General features: G+C 37.8%; 1 protein-coding gene across 10 annotated transcripts in view; it reads left to right on the top strand.

Moving 5' to 3' along the window:
• LOC104883506 (uncharacterized) overlaps positions 1-17,140 on the top strand; it is a 65,248-nt gene that overhangs the window by 35,699 nt on the left and 12,409 nt on the right. For 9 of the 10 annotated variants that reach the window (XM_048641386.2, XM_048641387.2, XM_048641396.2 and 6 more), the window contains 9 exons: positions 1,454-1,623; positions 4,024-4,102; positions 4,188-4,262; positions 8,548-8,645; positions 8,752-8,859; positions 10,786-10,843; positions 10,948-11,178; positions 11,355-14,112; positions 14,943-14,981. In XM_048641386.2, the coding sequence (XP_048497343.1) occupies positions 1,454-1,623; positions 4,024-4,102; positions 4,188-4,262; positions 8,548-8,645; positions 8,752-8,859; positions 10,786-10,843; positions 10,948-11,178; positions 11,355-14,112; positions 14,943-14,981 (3,616 nt within the window). The remainder of the gene's footprint in view (positions 1-1,453; positions 1,624-4,023; positions 4,103-4,187; positions 4,263-8,547; positions 8,646-8,751; positions 8,860-10,785; positions 10,844-10,947; positions 11,179-11,354; positions 14,113-14,942; positions 14,982-17,140) is intronic. The other variant, XM_019247371.3, reaches the window with a different exon arrangement.

Here is a 17,140-nt window from a genome sequence, read left to right as displayed (position 1 = left end):
GAGGGGAATCGAGCTGAGAGGAAAGCGAAGGAAAATGGAGTGCTGGGCGCTGCGGTGGGGTTGTTGGCGTGGGTTCCTTGTGTCCGAAGGGAGATGGTGCAGCGGAGGTGGTTCGCATAGTGGTGGTTTGGAGGCGAAGGGGTGGGGTAGAAATTGAATGGGTGGAGGGGGGGTGGTTGCGGTGGGGATTGGGGCTGTAGGGGGTAGGGTGGGTGGAGGGGAGGGGGTGGTGGTTGGGTTGTAGTGGGATTAGGGTTGGAAATTATGGGTTAGGGTTAGGGTAGGATTAGAAGTTAGATGTTAGGATTTAGTTAAGTTAATTAGGGCTAATTAGGTTTAAGACTAACGGAGTTAATCGCCGTTAGTCATTAAGGGCATTTGAGTGTATTATTATGAAACTTAGGGGTGCCTGGTGAATCTTGAAAACATAGAGGGTACCAGGTGAAATTTATTTAAACTCGGGGGTATTTGGTGAAAAAATCGATTAAATTACCTTCAATGATGTCAGCTAGAACAAGGAGACAACTCTCTCTCTATAATGTGAAGGGGTGGAGGTTACTATGAGTAATTATGTCTCCTAGAACTAGGAGACAACTCTCTCTCTCTATAATGTGGAGGGGTGGAGGTTACTTTGAGTAATTAGGGTTATGATTGCTTCCTACTCATATGATGATTACTTCTGTGATTGATAGGCCCAAGTTAAAAGTGTGATTGATAGGACCTGGTAATAGTTAGTAGTAAGCCCAACCTCTTTAGGCCCAGAGTCTATAGTTTGTTTCTAGCAAAACTCTATGACAGCCTAGACTATCCTGAATCTTATTCCTAATCTTAATCAGTAATTGTTACCTTGATTGAAGGACAATTACATTACCGTGAAGCAGGTAACACCGACATGATTACATTCATAGGCTAACTTTCTCATTCCTTGTGTACAATAGTTGCGCAGTGATTTTTTATTGATTTTTGAACTTTGAAGTGCAACTGAAATTGACATCCTAATGAACGAAAGTCTGGAAAAAATTGTGTTATCAATTTGTCTATCTTTGTGATGTACTCCTAAAGATCTTTATCTTATGGTTCATCTCCTATTGTGAGTGTAATAAAATTGACCCTGCGATGCTTGTATTTATTTGATAGGATTAGGTTAAATAACTAATAAATTCTATTAGATGATATATGTATCTACGAGATTAAAACGCTATGCCCAGTATTGGGTAGTGGTGTCTTACTGCAACTATGCTTTACTTACAGCTTTGCGCTGACCCTTGAAATGTTTTTGGGTGTGGGTTTCACTTGCTTGATCCTAGTGTCTGTTTACCCAATTGTTTCTTGTAAGATTGGGCTAGTATCATCTTGCTGGTTTACAAGATTGGTATATCTTTTGTACTTGTGTTATAGCATGATTTGTTCGTAAAGTGAATAAGTTTGGGTAAACTCTGGTGTTGTTTTGCAGGTCCTGTTCTTCTCTACAATGACGAGATTGCTTGATGTCATGGAGGAGTATCTTGTATGGAAACAATATCGATACCTTAGGTTAGACGGGCATACATCTGGCATGGAGCGTGGTGCACTTATTGAACAATTCAACCGGGCTGATTCTCCCTTTTTTATATTCTTGCTCAGGTTAGTGAAGACTTGGAAGTTTGTTACAATCACTGGATGTAAGCTGTACTCATGTTCACCGTCATTTTTTGAGGCTTATTACGCCTTTTGTTAGTTTTCTTGCTTTTTATATTTTGGGTATTCACAAAATGTTTGCAATTTGTGTGCTTTTGACAATATTGCTATCAAATAATCTGTTTTCTTTCTTGATGGTTGTTGATATCAGTCAATCTGTGCACATCTAGAGCTTATTTATAAGAAGCCTGCATAAGGCCTGTCTGGCAAATTAAGGCGCCAAGAAAACCACATTGGAAAAGCTGGGCACAGCGACCTACTGCCGGATTTGGGAGGCACATGCCTCAAACTGCAACAAGGCGCTGGGCGCAAACCCTTGTCCACTTTCTGGCAGAAATGCGAGAGAGAGAGCGAGAGAGGGAGGGGGGGGGGGAGAGGAGGAAAGAGGAGAAAGGAGAGGGGGGGGGGGGGAAGAGAGGATATCTGAGAAACATATATTTGAGCAAAAATTCCTCGAATTAAGATTACCACGGCTTTAAGACTCTGAATCAACACAATGCCCTCAAGTATTTGCATGATATTGCTTCAATTTGCTTTTACTTTTCTGTTTGCTTTCTCTCTCCATGGCCTAATATTAAAACATCATGTGTATATTTTTAAGCTGATTACTTTTACTCTTCCATTCTGTTCAGCCCTCTAAAGCAAAGTAGGACCTTTTCTTTTACCTTTCCAACTATTGAGCTGTCACTTCACTATTTGGTGTCACTGTCTTCGAGGGTTGAAAATCTAAATCAAAAATTTATTTCGCTTTTGGTCCAAACTAAAATAAATTAGCTTATATTTACTTTCTACATTTACAACAAACTAAAATTGAGTTGTAATATTTTAATAAATTTTGAAGCAGACGCAATGTCATGCAAGATCAAATTTTATTGCAAATGAATGATCAATGATTGTCATTAGTAGAGTCTCACATTGCCAGCAAAAAACCATTTCCATAGTTTGACTCAAGCATTCTCCGAAGAAAAGTCCAACAAAAGCATGCAAATAGATGTGGAAATTGGCAGCATCGAAGGCAAATGGTAAATGGTAGAGTCCCACATCATCCGGAAAGCATGAGATGGAAGCTAGGAGGGTTATGTATTATGACCGATGAAAAAAGTTAGGCTGGAAGACAGTCACCATATGGGTTAATGGCTTGACTCTATTACGGGCCCAATATTTTAGAATGGTATGGGCATAATGGCTGAACTTTTGTTTGAACTTCTGTTTGGGCCTGGACTAACACTGATTTGAGTTAAAATTCGACTGGAAGTCCCCAGCCTGATGAGCTAAAGCTGTATCTAAGGATTTGGCCTCGAGCTCGAGCCATACTGAAGTTTTAAGGCTCAAAGAGCTTGGAGTTTGAGCCAAGCCTTATCCAAACAATATTCGAGCCGAGCTTAGCTTACTTCTGTCCGGTCTCGGTTTTACTCATTAACACCCATACTCAGTACTCATGTGTTCTTTTTTTTCTTTTCTCTGTTTTTCTCGTTTTGTTTCTTCCCTCCTTTGCTTCATCTACTTCGTCGCTTTTGGTCAGATTGTTTTCTTCAGAAAGAATTTACAGCTAATTTTCTTAAATACAGTAGCTGGCAGCAAGTAAGTTAATTTCATGGGCAGTCAAAAAGTACAACTATGAAATGTACCCTAGCTGATTTTTCAATCAGATCAGTAGGCACTAGGCGCTTACATTTTAGTTAATGCAGCATATGTTTTTCGAATTATTATGTTTTGAGTATAAAAAATGTTTTGTTATTGATTTTAAGGTTTTTGGCACCACAAGTGTGCCTTGCCTACAGGATGTATCTGCCGTGTGCTTTGCACCTTGGTGCGCATCGCGCCTTTTAAAACTAAGGTCTCAGGCAAGGCGTTTGATTTAACTAGTTTTTTTCTTAATGTATTTGAACATTGTAGTACTCAATCAACATTATGTTGTGCACTTTTGCTGCTTGCATGTCATGGTCAATGATAAATACATACCTCATGCCTCATGGTGTGGGATCTTAACATTATTGCTTTGGTAGTTTTTTTCTTTTTCCTGATGACTGTCCTTATTCTGGGGATTCAGCTTTGCCAGTGAATCTGTGTCGGCTTTTTCTAAACGGGGAAGGGGGGGTGGGGTGGAACTTGTATATGTCTGTTGACAGTTATGGAAAACAGAGCCGCTTATATGCATCAATGCAAACAGGACAGTAAATGTGGTGTCCACTCTATGGTCACCCATGTGTTATATAGTGTCTTCCTTGGATCCACATTGACAATAAGTACATGTTTTGTATCGAATGTATTATATATGCCTGGTAGTTTAGATTTCTAAATTGTTGATGCTTTCGTAAGTCTCTTACTTTGTTCATATTCTGTTAGTATTCGGGCCGGAGGTGTGGGGGTTAATCTACAAGCAGCAGATACTGTCATCATATTTGACACAGATTGGAATCCTCAGGCATTTCGTTCGACCCTCTTCTTTTTTTTGTTGGATTTTGTTTGCAATAGTGAGCTAACTTGAAATTATACAATTGTGATCTTAGGTTGATTTGCAAGCCCAGGCTAGAGCCCATAGGATTGGACAGAAGAAGGATGTGCTTGTTCTTAGACTAGAAACAGTAAGTTAATTTTTACCTTGGTTCTATATCTTTCTTTGATCTTATCTACTTTGAAGGATGTTGTGACTCTTTATTTGCGGAGATTGTTTGTTTTTCTGATTGATTATATTTCTTCTTAAAGATACTCGTGAGTCCTAAGCATATTGTTTTCTTTTACTCTAATGAAGTAGCTGGATATAATATATGTTACTTGGACATGTCAAGTTGTCGGCATACCGGTGTCGATACGACACGGGTGCGGGTATGGAATACGTGTTGCCTACAACAATTGACACGCTGTTACGAGCCTTACGGCTAGATTTGGGATAACAGAGAAACCAACAAGGATAGAGAGGAGATATATTTCCTCATTTGGTCCGTAAACCGTTGAATTTTGAGATCTAGGGTTTGAGTAAACCCTAAATCAGTTAACGGCGATTTCTTCAACGTTGCTTCTTGAGATGTTATGGCTTTTGCTTGGGAGATAAAGTTGCGTGTAATTGTGTGAATTTTTCCATCGCCGTGGGCCTGTGGCTCAACTCACCGGCTATTTCTCGGACGAAGTCATTAAGATAGAGGAAGATTAAACTACGGAAGGCTTGTTTCTTTACCCTTCCTTTCTTTTTCCGATTTTTTTATTTATTTCTGGGGTGGGAATGGGTAAGGGTAAAAGACCCACTTGAAGACTTAAGACATTTGGTTTTTTTTTTTTTGGATTTTTTAACAAGAATAATACAAAATTTCACTCGTTCTCTCGCAATAAGACAAACTTTTGATTATTTTTTAATACTACAAACTTTTGATCAAAATTCCTCCATTAGGAGCAATATTGGTTGTTCACTTGTTGTAGGAGGTAACAAGCTGAGGTGGTTCATGTGGGTGGGGGGTTGGGGGAGGAAGGAGAAAGATCATTTTGTAAATTTTTTTGACCTATTTTACCGGTTACAAATCAACTTGACCTACTGGAGGAATTTTGATGTAAAGTTTGTATTGGTAAAAAATAATCAAAGTTTGTATTATTGCGAGAAAGCGGGCAAAAATTTGTATTATTGTAGCTAAAAAATCCATTTTTTTTTGTTTTCCTTATATTATCAAAAGTTTGACTTTTGAACTTCAGTTCTTATCCATTTCCTACTGATCAGATTATATGAATTATGTGTTTTCAAATTTTAAACTGAGATTATATGAATATTAAGATAAATTTAGTATTATATTACTTGTACACGTGTCCAACTTCAGGATGGTGTCCCCATATCCAATCTTTATGAAAATGACCTACCAAACACTTAGATTCATACCCGTATAAGATACTTGTACCCGTGTCCATGTAACATAGGATATATTATACACTTATCCTATTTTCTAATGAAAAAGCAAGAGAATAAAAGAAGTGGAGCAGATTTGCTTGAACTCTTCTTTATTGTGGTGGGAAGTCTCCCTTTTGCTTCATTTTTCTTTGTGTTCATCTTGTCACATCCATTTTCATTGTCATTCTTTGATGGTGATAATGGAGACTATGTCATAAAGATAGTGTGCTTGGATTCCTGGTGTTTTTAGTGTAGATTAAAAAAAAGAAGAAGAATTGTACTTATGTGACACTATTATATTTCCTAAAATGTATTTATGTGGCATTTCAGACCCCCTTCATCTTGAAACTAATTACTAGATGAATTTATGATGTTATGTATATGTACTTATGTGACATTTTTGGCCATCAGTATCCTTGATTACCTATTTGTAGAAATTACGAAAAGCTAAACTTTGAAATTACATAGGGAAGTGAATTTTACCGGATCTCCCATAATAATTTTTTTTTTTTTTTTTTGTATAATGTCGATAATTCATGGTCAAAATTTTGGTTTTGTGATCAAGACTTGTTTTGTACAAACATCAAAAGGACCGCTCATAGCACTACTTGTATATTTGTAGTGCTATGTTTGGGAAATTTTTATAATTCTAGTTGTATTATATTAGTGTAATTTTGTTTGTATCTTAATAACATAGTTCTATGATATATTTATATTTATTCCTTTATGATATTTATCTTGAAAGGAAAATAAAAACTTCTTACCTTATGTAAAATTTAATTAGCTACTCCCTCCGCTTTTTTTATTTGCTACATTGTTTGTTTGGAAATGACGCTACTATCTTTGACCGGTTATTTGTGGTCATGTGGTCTTGTTAGATTCGTCTCGATGTGTAGATTCATAATTTTTATAATTTTTACTTAAACGAAATAAGAGATATTAAGGGTTAAATAATGTTTTGAAAACCGTGGACAATAATGTAGCAAATAAATAAAAGCAGAGGTAGTAAATGTAGGCATATTTTTATTGCCTATGCTGTGTGAGCACATATTTGATTACTTCATTGAAGGGTTTTATTGAAATTTTTTTTTGAAGTCGTCAACAAGTCTTTAGACGAAAAAGATGAATATCCTCATGTTGCAAGCATGTGTTCTTCCTATTTATTACAAATCTATTTATTTTATAACAGAGTAAGGTCTTGTTCGGTAAAGAGAGGTTTGAGGAAAAATTAGAGGTCTGAACTCATATTAGAGGATTTGACTAGTCAATTTTTCTTATTTGATGTTTGGTAAACAGAGGTTTCAAGTAGCTAATTGGATCTAAAAAGCTCTTTTCTAAAAAGTTGGACGGACGGACGAGCTTTTTGGTATTCGAGTTATGGGAATAAGTGGGCCATATTGCATTTATGTCCTAAAGTTGAAAAATTATGTTAATAAACAATAAGAAAGACAATAATAGATGATGTGCATGTCCTTATTTGTCATTTTATACGATTACGTAGCGGTCGGCTACTTACCGAACACCTTTGAACAAAGTGCTAATACAACTTGCTAATAGCTAACAACTATCCCCTAATTGCTAAGCAGGCCAATAGCTGTTTAGTCATCTTTAAAATTCTAATTTTTTTTAAATATATTATTATCTTGAATTCATATCAAGTTTAAGCAGAATTATCTATATAAACTGAGATGAAGCAATGTTTATATTAGAATTCAGATTTTTCCCCTGCTCTTCAAAAAATACATTGGCAGCCTAGTCTTGAAGAATAATTTTGTGCTTTTCGGCAATTCATATGTGAGCACTTTTATGTGATGTTACATCATTGTCGACAATTTATTCCCATTATGTTTCTCAACCAACTATGGTATAAAGTAGGGAATTAAAACTCTCCCGTTCTGTTACAAGAATGGCCGTTTTGTAACGGATTTTGGATTTGCCGTTCCGTAAAATCCCGTTACGGAACGCCATAATAAAATTCAAATACTTCTCGTTACGTTGTCCGTTCCTTAATGCGAACTCCAACGCGACTGTTTTTTTTTTCCCTGGTATAAAGTCAATATGATAGCGTCTCTTGACTGGAACATTCAGAAGTGTGCTGTTCTTTTCTTCTTGTTGGTCAAGAGTAGAAGAGCTCATTATAAACTTGCTTCATGAACTTTTCCCTGAGGCATTTTGAGCTGATGGGCCCTTGTGATTGTATTCTTGATTTCATATTGCAATAATGTTAAGTGAACTGAATATTCTCCAAGGTAGATCTGTGAGATGAAACCTTAGTGGGAATGTTGTCCCCCCTTTTCGTTGCTTAGAGTTTGATGCAATAATAAAACCTTTTTCTTCCTCATTGCGGATCATTGGTCAATAAAATATGAGCCTATGAGGGGCCAAGACTTGAAACTTAAACTTTTTGTTCCATACAACTGCACTCAATCTGAATGACACAACCTTTTTTATATGTATATTTAAGTTTTTATAGTTAATAATTCAAAAATTAATAATTCGGGGTGGGATCCTGACTGGCTATGGTGGAATATGTGCTTCATCTGAAAATTCTATTGTGCTCCCGGGAGCACGTTGCACACCATGCACCTAGTAAATTTGTTCCATTTCCAATAACTAAATGTTCTATTTCAACAAACTTTCATTTTAATCATATGTTCCACTTCATTAGTAAAATGTTTTTTTTTATATAAATGAATTCTTGTAATGTTCCATTTCAACAATAAAATGTTCGTTTTCGTAAATGAATTTTGTAACGTTCCACTTCAACAGTAAAATGTTTGTTTTCATATTCGTAAATGTTCGTTTTCGTATTCGTAAATGTTCTATTTTGTATTGTGGGAGCACAGTTCTCATTGTACTCTTGAGAGCACAATGCACGCATTACGCTTCATCCATATTTGTTGCTGTTCTTGGGTTAAATGTTTTCGTCGTCGATTAGGTAACCCCCCCCCCCCCCCCCCTCTTATTGTTTTAAAGTGGTCAACTTTTTTTCAATTAAGGTCCATACTGTGGAGGAGCAAGTCAGAGCTGCAGCTGAGCATAAATTGGGTGTGGCTAACCAGAGTATTACTGCTGGTTTCTTTGATAACAATACAAGGTAATTTTGATGAGTCTTTGGGTTATATGGTTGCTCTTCCTTTTTGGGAGTTTTTTTGTGTGCCGGTATACTAGTCACTTAATTCACAACTTGTATCATATTCCAGTGCTGAAGATCGTAGGGAGTATTTGGAGTCTCTATTACGGGAATCTAAGAAAGAAGAAGCTGCACCTGTGTTGGATGATGATTCATTAAATGATATTTTAGCTCGGAGGTACTTTTCTGTGTTCTAACTGTCTTTTAAGTTCTTTTACTGAATTCTATTGTAATTTTTTTTTTATTGCACTTAGTGGATAGATGGTTGGGCACGTAGTTTAATGTGTTGTAGTGGTTATAGAATGTTATTTTATTAAAAAAAGTAGATGCAATAGGAGTTAGTGGGGTATTTTTTTATTGGATGGATAATTTTGGGTATTTTTTATTGATAGAGATAAAGTAGGGGCCAAAAGGGGTGTTTGAAAAGTAATATTATAAGAGTAGGACCTTGTCTAAAATTGAAGTGTTCAAACTAACTTGGAGAAACGAAAAAGGAAAATGTTCAAACTAGGGGAGTTAACAAGACGAACCAAGACCGAAATCCTTCTTCATTTAATAAAACTCGAGATAGGGGAAAATTCACTGAGGGTTCAACTCAATGGGCGTGCTACCGCCGCACTTATCTCCTTGGAAATAAATGCAAGGCTAGATCAAAACATACTAAACTCAAATTAATTAATCCTTATAACCAAGTAAATCTTTCATGAAATATTACTAATTACTTAAGTGTTTCAGAGTTCCACCGGAAGCTAAATCAGAAGTTAAGTGGATGATAACTCTAAATGATCTCCCTTTGTCCCCCCGTTGATCACCCACGTGCACAAATACATTGAAATGAAACAAGAGAGACAAGCTCCCAAAAATCAGAAAAACTGAGTAATTCCAACTCCATCCCGTAAAATACTTAAGTTGAAAATACTTTGTAGAATAGTAAGTTAATAGATTTAGAAATCATAGCACATATATATACACACACGCGCGCGCGCGCACACACACACACACACATATATACATATATATATTCACTGAATAATCACATAACTAATTCAATTAATCTAGTTATTCAAGGAGAGTATAGAGAACGCCTGGGGCGAACAGACACTAAGTGCAGGTAAATAAGCAAATGTTTTGAGATACACTTCATTCATTTTGTGAAGAAGATAGAGTATAAATTTTGTTTCCCAACCAAGATGGTACAAAATCAAACTCTAAGTTGAGGTAAGGAGTAGTAACTATTTATAAAGAAAATAAGGTTGGTGCTTGTTTCTTAAACAATATGGGACTTTAGTTGAGTACTATTTAAGGTCAAGTTGGATTAATAAAACAAAATAGTAGTATAAAATAGTAATCTACAATTTATCGAACGTGTTTGCATGCTTTCGAGCCGATCCCCATTAGCCTTAGGCTCGGCTCACTAAGGTCTTGAGCCGGTCCCGAACGTCCAGAGCTTTGACCGAGTGAATTCGAATAGTTTGCGAGCCAACCTAGCTCGTTAACACTCCTAGTTCAGTCTATATTGGGACGGAGGGAATAGCAAATACTACCTGGCCAGTGTTGTTATAGCGCAAAGTGTACCAAAGAGGACTACGAACCCACCACTTACTTTCGAGCAGCTTCATGCAAAGTTCCCAAGTTGTGGTCTTGGTTTTTGTGCTTTAGCCTCACCTATCTGAACCTTCCCTATTTTTATCCTCTATTATTAGCTCCGTAATCTCCGTTCTTGAAACCATTTTGGAAAAAGGAAAGAAACGTATAATTAAAGTTGTTTTTCTCCCTTTTGTTTTGGTTTATTCGGCATGATATGTTCGCATTTCATCCATTACACTCTTTTTATGTGCTCATTGATTGTTTGAGTTTCATTTTTGCATACGCATCAATTCAGTTGCGGAGAAACAGGAGGACGAGTATGATCTGAGATCAGTGTGGGTGTAAAAAATTTGGGCAGCTGGCTAGGGTGACCTGTATCCTAGGGGATGTCATTTATTTTGTTTTGTCGAATGAAAAACTTAATAGCTTGCTGTAAATTATTTGTGCTCCCTTTTTTTTTCTTAACTTTTCTGCTGGTTTGCTTTCTGTTGTATGAAATTTGTCTTTTCTGTTTCAGTGAGTCTGAGATTGATGTGTTTGAATCAATTGACCAGAAAAGGCGGGAAGAGGAGATGGTACGCAGTGCTGCTAATTCGTTTTTATGTTTATATTCTTGAACGTTGCACCACTTTGTGTACTCATGTCATTGCTGATGGACTTGCTATCATCTTGATTTAAGGTCAACTGGAAGAGGCTGGTACTGGAGAAGGAGGGTGATTGTGATGTAGCTATTCCACCTCTTCCATCACGTCTTGTAACAGATGATGATCTGAAGACATTCTATGAAGCAATGAAGATACATGATGTACCTAATGATGGAGCTGTATCTAGTTCTGGAATGAAGAGGAAGAGTGGGTATTTGGGAGGCTTTGATACTCAACAATATGGGCGGGGAAAGCGGGCAAGAGAGGTGGGTTTTACCATAGTAATGTTTTTTGACATAATTGACTTGTTAACAACTCATCCTTTGTTTTTGGCCCTTTTTTTTATGTTGGTAGGTAGTAGTAAGAATACACGAGCTTGTGAAATAGTCACTTCTCCCATGTCTATACCTTGAATTCTGAGTTTGCCTTTCTGTTTCTGTAGGTGCGATCTTATGAAGAACAATGGACAGAAGAGGAATTCGAAAAAATTTGTCAGGCCGAGTCTCCGGAAACTCCCAAGCCAAAAGATGAGAAATTGGATAACTCTTTGGCATCTGATAGTGGTCAAGCTGCTGGCAGAGTGGAGCTATCTTTGGAGACCCTGCAAGCTCCTCCGCCCTCTTTAGTATCATCACCACTTGTCAAAAAAGAGGTCACACCACCAGTCAAGCGGGGCAGAGGAAGGCCTAGAAGAACACCAGCTGATGTCTCTCCTGCCATAGGGGCTAGCTCGACACCTGTTGGAGTTACCAAACCTGGAACTCAATTGCAGGAAGGAATAGATTCCTGTGCAGTGAATTCGAGTGGTCCTGAAACTCATGGTACATCTATTGTCACTAAAGATTCCAGTGGAGGCAATCATCAGGCTGATGTTGTGGTTTCTCACAGCTCTAAGGCAATCCCTCCTTTGCTTCCTTCTTTTGATCCCAGGGTTCAATATAACCCTGACAATATTTCTGTTACAACTCAGCCTAAAAGACAAGGTCGAAAAGGACAGCCAACTGAGAAGTATATTGAAGGGAATTCAGGGACTGAATCTGTCAGGCGAAGGGGAAGGAAACCCGGTCGTAGCTTACCCCTTGATCCTGCTGGTTCTCTGGTTCAAGAGTCAAAACCCAGAGAACAACCACTGAAACAACCATCCTCTGTTATGTCTGCATCAACTACTTCTAGGGTTAGCCCAAATAACCTTCTTGCAGAGGGTGTAGGTGGTTCAGGTACCAAATGTGTGGAAGGTCGTACTGGTTTAGCTGTTCAAGATTCAAAAGTTTGTGGATCGGAAGTTAAGCAGACTTCACTTGATTTATCATCAGAAACTGTAGCTCCTTTTAGTGGCACAGAAACAAACAAACCCAGTGCTTTTTCAAATAATCAAATTGCTACTGTCCAAGATTCTTTAGGTGTTTCTGCTGATACAGCTGCTAAAGATCCAAAACGTAATGACCAGTCTAAAGTAGCTGTCCTGGATTCCTCCTCTGTTCCATTGGTTCTTTCTGAAGCGTCTCTTGTGACCAAAGGTTATCCTGTGTCTCAAGATCAACTTGTCTCTATTTCCGAGTCTTTTGATGACTCTTTTGCTGCAGCAAAGGTAGGAATCCTTCCTAGTCTAAAATCAGGGACTGGGCCTCACGAAGTTAATCCACCAGCTGCTTATCCTTGCTCTGGATCTGCCCTGACTGGCTCACTCAGACCTGGTAGAAGACAAAGCCAGAAGCCTCAATGTGGAATTGAACCAGTCAGACGACGGGGTCGAAAACGGGGTGGGATTGTATCAACTCACCCTGCTCCACCTGATGTTCATAATAAAAAAGTGAATGAGCCAGTGAAAAGCACAGATCCAATGTCCACTTCAGTTGTCAAATACGATGCTGCACCTTTCAAATCTGCTAACCCTGGCCTTGGTTCACATGTTGTAACAGTTCCTGTAATACCTCTTGTCCCAGTATCAGGTTTCGCACGAGGTTCTACGCAGAGTAGTGTTGTTAGCAGCTCGGTGCATCCTGTAAGCATGGACTTTGTGTCCACGCCCAGTATACCTGTTACTTCACAACCAAGTTCTGTTCTATCTGGAGCTCCTGCTATTTCCTCTGAGCAAGTCCACGGGAAAGATCAAAGAGTACAAGCTGGAGAAATAGTACCACGTCGACGAGGAAGGAAAAAGAGTGCATCACTCACTGCTGTCGGTGTTGATGGTCAGTCTTCATCTTCAAAGCAATCTGATAGGAGTCTCGAGGACCATATTGATCGCAAAGTCATATCAACTAGGAGTAGACAAATAAACATTTCTCAGACTAAGATTTTACAGGAAGAAGCACATGCATCCAACACTTCTATTGTTTTAACCAGCAAGGATTTAGAGGCAATACAATCACCTAATTTGTCGTCTCATGTTGTCAGTCCATCTGTTCTGGATCCTGCCTCCGTTAAGGCCAATGGAGCTAGTAAAACTCAAGAATCAAGGTTTGCTGACCCAATAGAATATACAACTATGTGCCGTAGTTTAGCAGAGGTTCCACCCGTATCATGCAAGGGTAAAACAAATGTAATTGTTTTGGCTTTAGAATCAACTGGTTCTGCTATAGATCCTACTGAATTTAGTTGCAGAAAAGCTGATAAAAAAGAAGATTGTTTGGAGTTGTCAAAGGATGCGGCAAAACATGTACCTGCATCAGAAGCTCGAGTTTCTAGATTAGAGGTCAACTGTGCTGGTGGTACTCAAGATCGTGTGGATGAGGAATTGTCCGCACCTCCAGGATTTGACACCCCTAGACCTGAGGCATCAGATACTGCAATGAGGAATTCGTTGGAAAGCAATGATGATGGCATGTTGAAGAATCTTTATGCGAAAAGAGGCCCTGTTGTCTTGGCTCTGGAGTCACTTGCATTGGCTGTTGATCCTTGTAGCACGGCATGCATAAATATGTCTGAGAAGGAAGTATCTTCAGAACTGCACAGAGCCAAAGATGCAGGAAGTGGGAGTGTCTCTTTGCTAAAGCCTATAGAACCAGCTTTTAAATCGCCTAGTACAGTCTTGACAAGTCAGCCAGAAGAAGAAATATCAGCTCCACCTGGATTCGACATCCCGCAACGGTGCTCTTCTGAAAATGCAACTGCAATGTCTTTGGAATGTGATGATGGCCTGGCTTCGGACATGCTTGCTGATTCTTCTTTTAAATCCAATGTGGAGGAAGTTTTTCAAGGTAAGTGAGATCCTGCTGCCTAACTAATAATTTTGGAACAGGAGGTATGTGGGAATGGGAGTTTGGGAATTGTATTTTCTCTTCTTTCTTAGTTTTTTAAATATTTTATGTCCTACTCTTCTATAGGACTCTTGGTACACATTCTAGTGCTAAGTATATTCCAGTGCACAGTGCACAGGAGAAAAAGATAAAAGGTGAAATTTCCAGATTAATTTTTTTTTTTTGAAACCAGAATTTCAATCACGCTTAGAAAAGCATGCTTCATGGGCCTCAATATGCCTAGCAACGTTTTATTTTTTCAAATCGCTTCACCCAGATATTTGTAAGCGTTTAACCTTCTGTGCCTAGCACTAAGCGGCTAAGCGCTCCTTTGGCTCCCTTTGTTAGACATTGGAGTAGAGGTGGCTTTCCCTCCCTATGTGCAATGAGTAGAAAAATTGCATTTTTGCATTAAGGAAATACCCTATGATCTATTTCTTTTCACAAATTATTGAGTTTGGAAAGTGGATTGCTACCCAACACCATGTAAATCACTTTTAAACTGTCTTTTTTTTTCGTGTGACTCGGTTAGATGTTTGCGAATTTGACTCACTATCCTGGGAACATTGGAGATAATTTGTAATGTGAGTTATGGTGATTTATGTATGTAGAAATTTGGTTTAGCCGGCCTCTTTCGGTAGATTTTTGTGCTGTAACATTTGGCTTGGCAGTCCCTGAACTTGCGTTTGGATTTGTTTGCTAATTTCTTCATCATTTAAGAGTTATTCTTAAAAATCTTACTCTCTCTAGATTTGAAACTTTCTGATAATGCACCATAATGTTTTTGTCAGCTTGCTCTGTGGTCAAGGGCATGTATGGCCCATTGAGAGGTTTGTAGATTTTAAATCCGAATCTATTCACTTCAGACTTAATTCTTGGGAGTTGGCACCTCTTGTAAATGCTAAGTGTCTATTTTTTGTAAGGTAAGTAAATATAATATATTTGAAAAGGACTTGATGATAGTAACCATATAATCTTTCCAGAATTTCATATGTAATCCTAGACATAGGGGGATAATCTTAGTTAGGGTTGGTAGGGGCCTGGCCTCCAATAATTTTTTTTTCGCATATTAGATATAGTACATATGTTGTATCAAATATATAAAAAGAATTTTGTAGCATAATGGATATGGATACAACTTTTAATATAATGTTTAGGTGATTAAAGTTCGGCACGCTTAAGTGTTTGATCCAAATTCCGCATTCCTGGGAAATAGGAACCTTCAAATAATATGAAAACTATAGTTGATATTACCGATTGTATATGAATACAATCCTTAGGAAATTTTTATTTTTGAGAAATTGTTGCGTTATTTTCTTACTACTACGATTATTTAATGGATTTTTTGGTAAAAACACCCTTATGTTTGGTGATTTTTAGAACAATCCCCCTTATGTTTTTTCTTTTGAAATGCACCCCCAAACGTTTTATAAAAATTTTGGTTGCACCCCCAAAACCTAACGTCCGTCAAATTCAGACGTTTGTGGGGCCCATCTAAGCTATTATAACAACCACTTTATCCCCAAATCAGGACATTCCCTCTCTCACAATGGTAATTTTCCAACACCCCCAAATTGAAGCTGGTAATCCAAATTTTCGAACGGAAAATTGCAATTCCACTCTCAATTGACAATTCTTGACATCCTTCAAATCAAGTAAGTGTTACATTCATTTCTAGGCATTAAATTTTGGGTAATTTTGCGATTCTAGGGTTTATTTGCTACAATCAATTTGGGTTAATTGTTAATTAGGGTTATAGCAACCAAATGCAATTGTCGAATTCCTGCTAAGATTTTGAGGTCATGGATGCATGAAAATCCTGGGAGGAGTTTCTATGCCTGCGAATTCTCAGATGTTCATACTGGAAGAGAAGGGTGTGGATTCTTTGGATGAATTGACAAGAACCATGAGGAGTGGCAGAAGGTGGTCATTAATGAATTAGTGCTGGAGAAGAGGTTGTTGACACATGAAGTAACATTTTAAAAGAGTGAAATAGCAAGGATTCAAGACACTAAGCCAAAGGTTGAAAATTTCTGACTGTGAGAGAGATGAATTCAAAGAACGAAGGAATTGAATGAGAGAGATGAAAAGGTTAGTTGAAGGGTTCTATTACCCAAAGATACAAATGTCATTTCACGCAACATTTAGGAGGAAAAATGGAAAAAAGGGCCCCACAAACGTCTGAATTTGACGGAAGTTAGGTTTTGGGGGTGCAACCAAAATTTTTATAAAACGTTTGGGGTGCATTTCAAAAGAAAAAACATAAGGGGGATTGTTCTAAAAATCACCAAACATAAGGGTGTTTTTACCAAAAAATCCTTATTTAATTTGCAAGTTTTGAATTATATTATTCAATATAACAAAGAAATACTCCTTCCGTTTTAGAAAAATCTGAACACTTTTTGGGGCATATAGTTTAAGGTGATAAGTTGTAGTGTGGTTCAAATATTATCTTATAAAAAAGTAGATGCGATAGAAATTCTTGGGGTATTCTTTTGTTGAAGTGAGAGGAAGTAAGGTTTTTTTTAAATGGAAAAAGATAAAGTGTGGGCCAAATGGGTATAAGAAAACTAATATAATATTGTGGGACCATGGCAAAAATGGAATTGCTCATAGAATTGCTCAAACTAATTTTTCATCTTTGTATGATACGGGTCACAAGTCTAGTAGAATAGAGAGCGGAAATAAAAGTGACAACCCATTGTCCAAATAATAAAAAGGCCAGAAATTGAAATTATTGAAACATCAAGCGGCAGTCTTGGAAGAAGGTGGTCAGGAGAGTGTTGAGTCTGTTGACGCCTGAAATTGTGTCAATTTTGTTTCCGGGAGAAGGCCTGTCGTCTTGATTGATATTATGGTGTATCTCAACTAAAGTTTAGATATAGGGTTAGAAGCTGACGAGTCTGTTTTCTCCCTCCATGTTCTGACCCATCTTCGGTGTAACATTGCGAGTCTGAGTATCAGGTCAATGATAAAGAGAAATAAATGA

This window comes from Beta vulgaris, chromosome 3, assembly GCF_026745355.1.
Source record: "Beta vulgaris subsp. vulgaris cultivar EL10 chromosome 3, EL10.2, whole genome shotgun sequence".
Lineage (NCBI taxonomy): Eukaryota > Viridiplantae > Streptophyta > Magnoliopsida > Caryophyllales > Amaranthaceae > Beta > Beta vulgaris.
The sequence above is the reverse complement of the archived record's forward strand: the minus strand, read 5'-3'. Positions and strand labels throughout refer to the sequence as shown.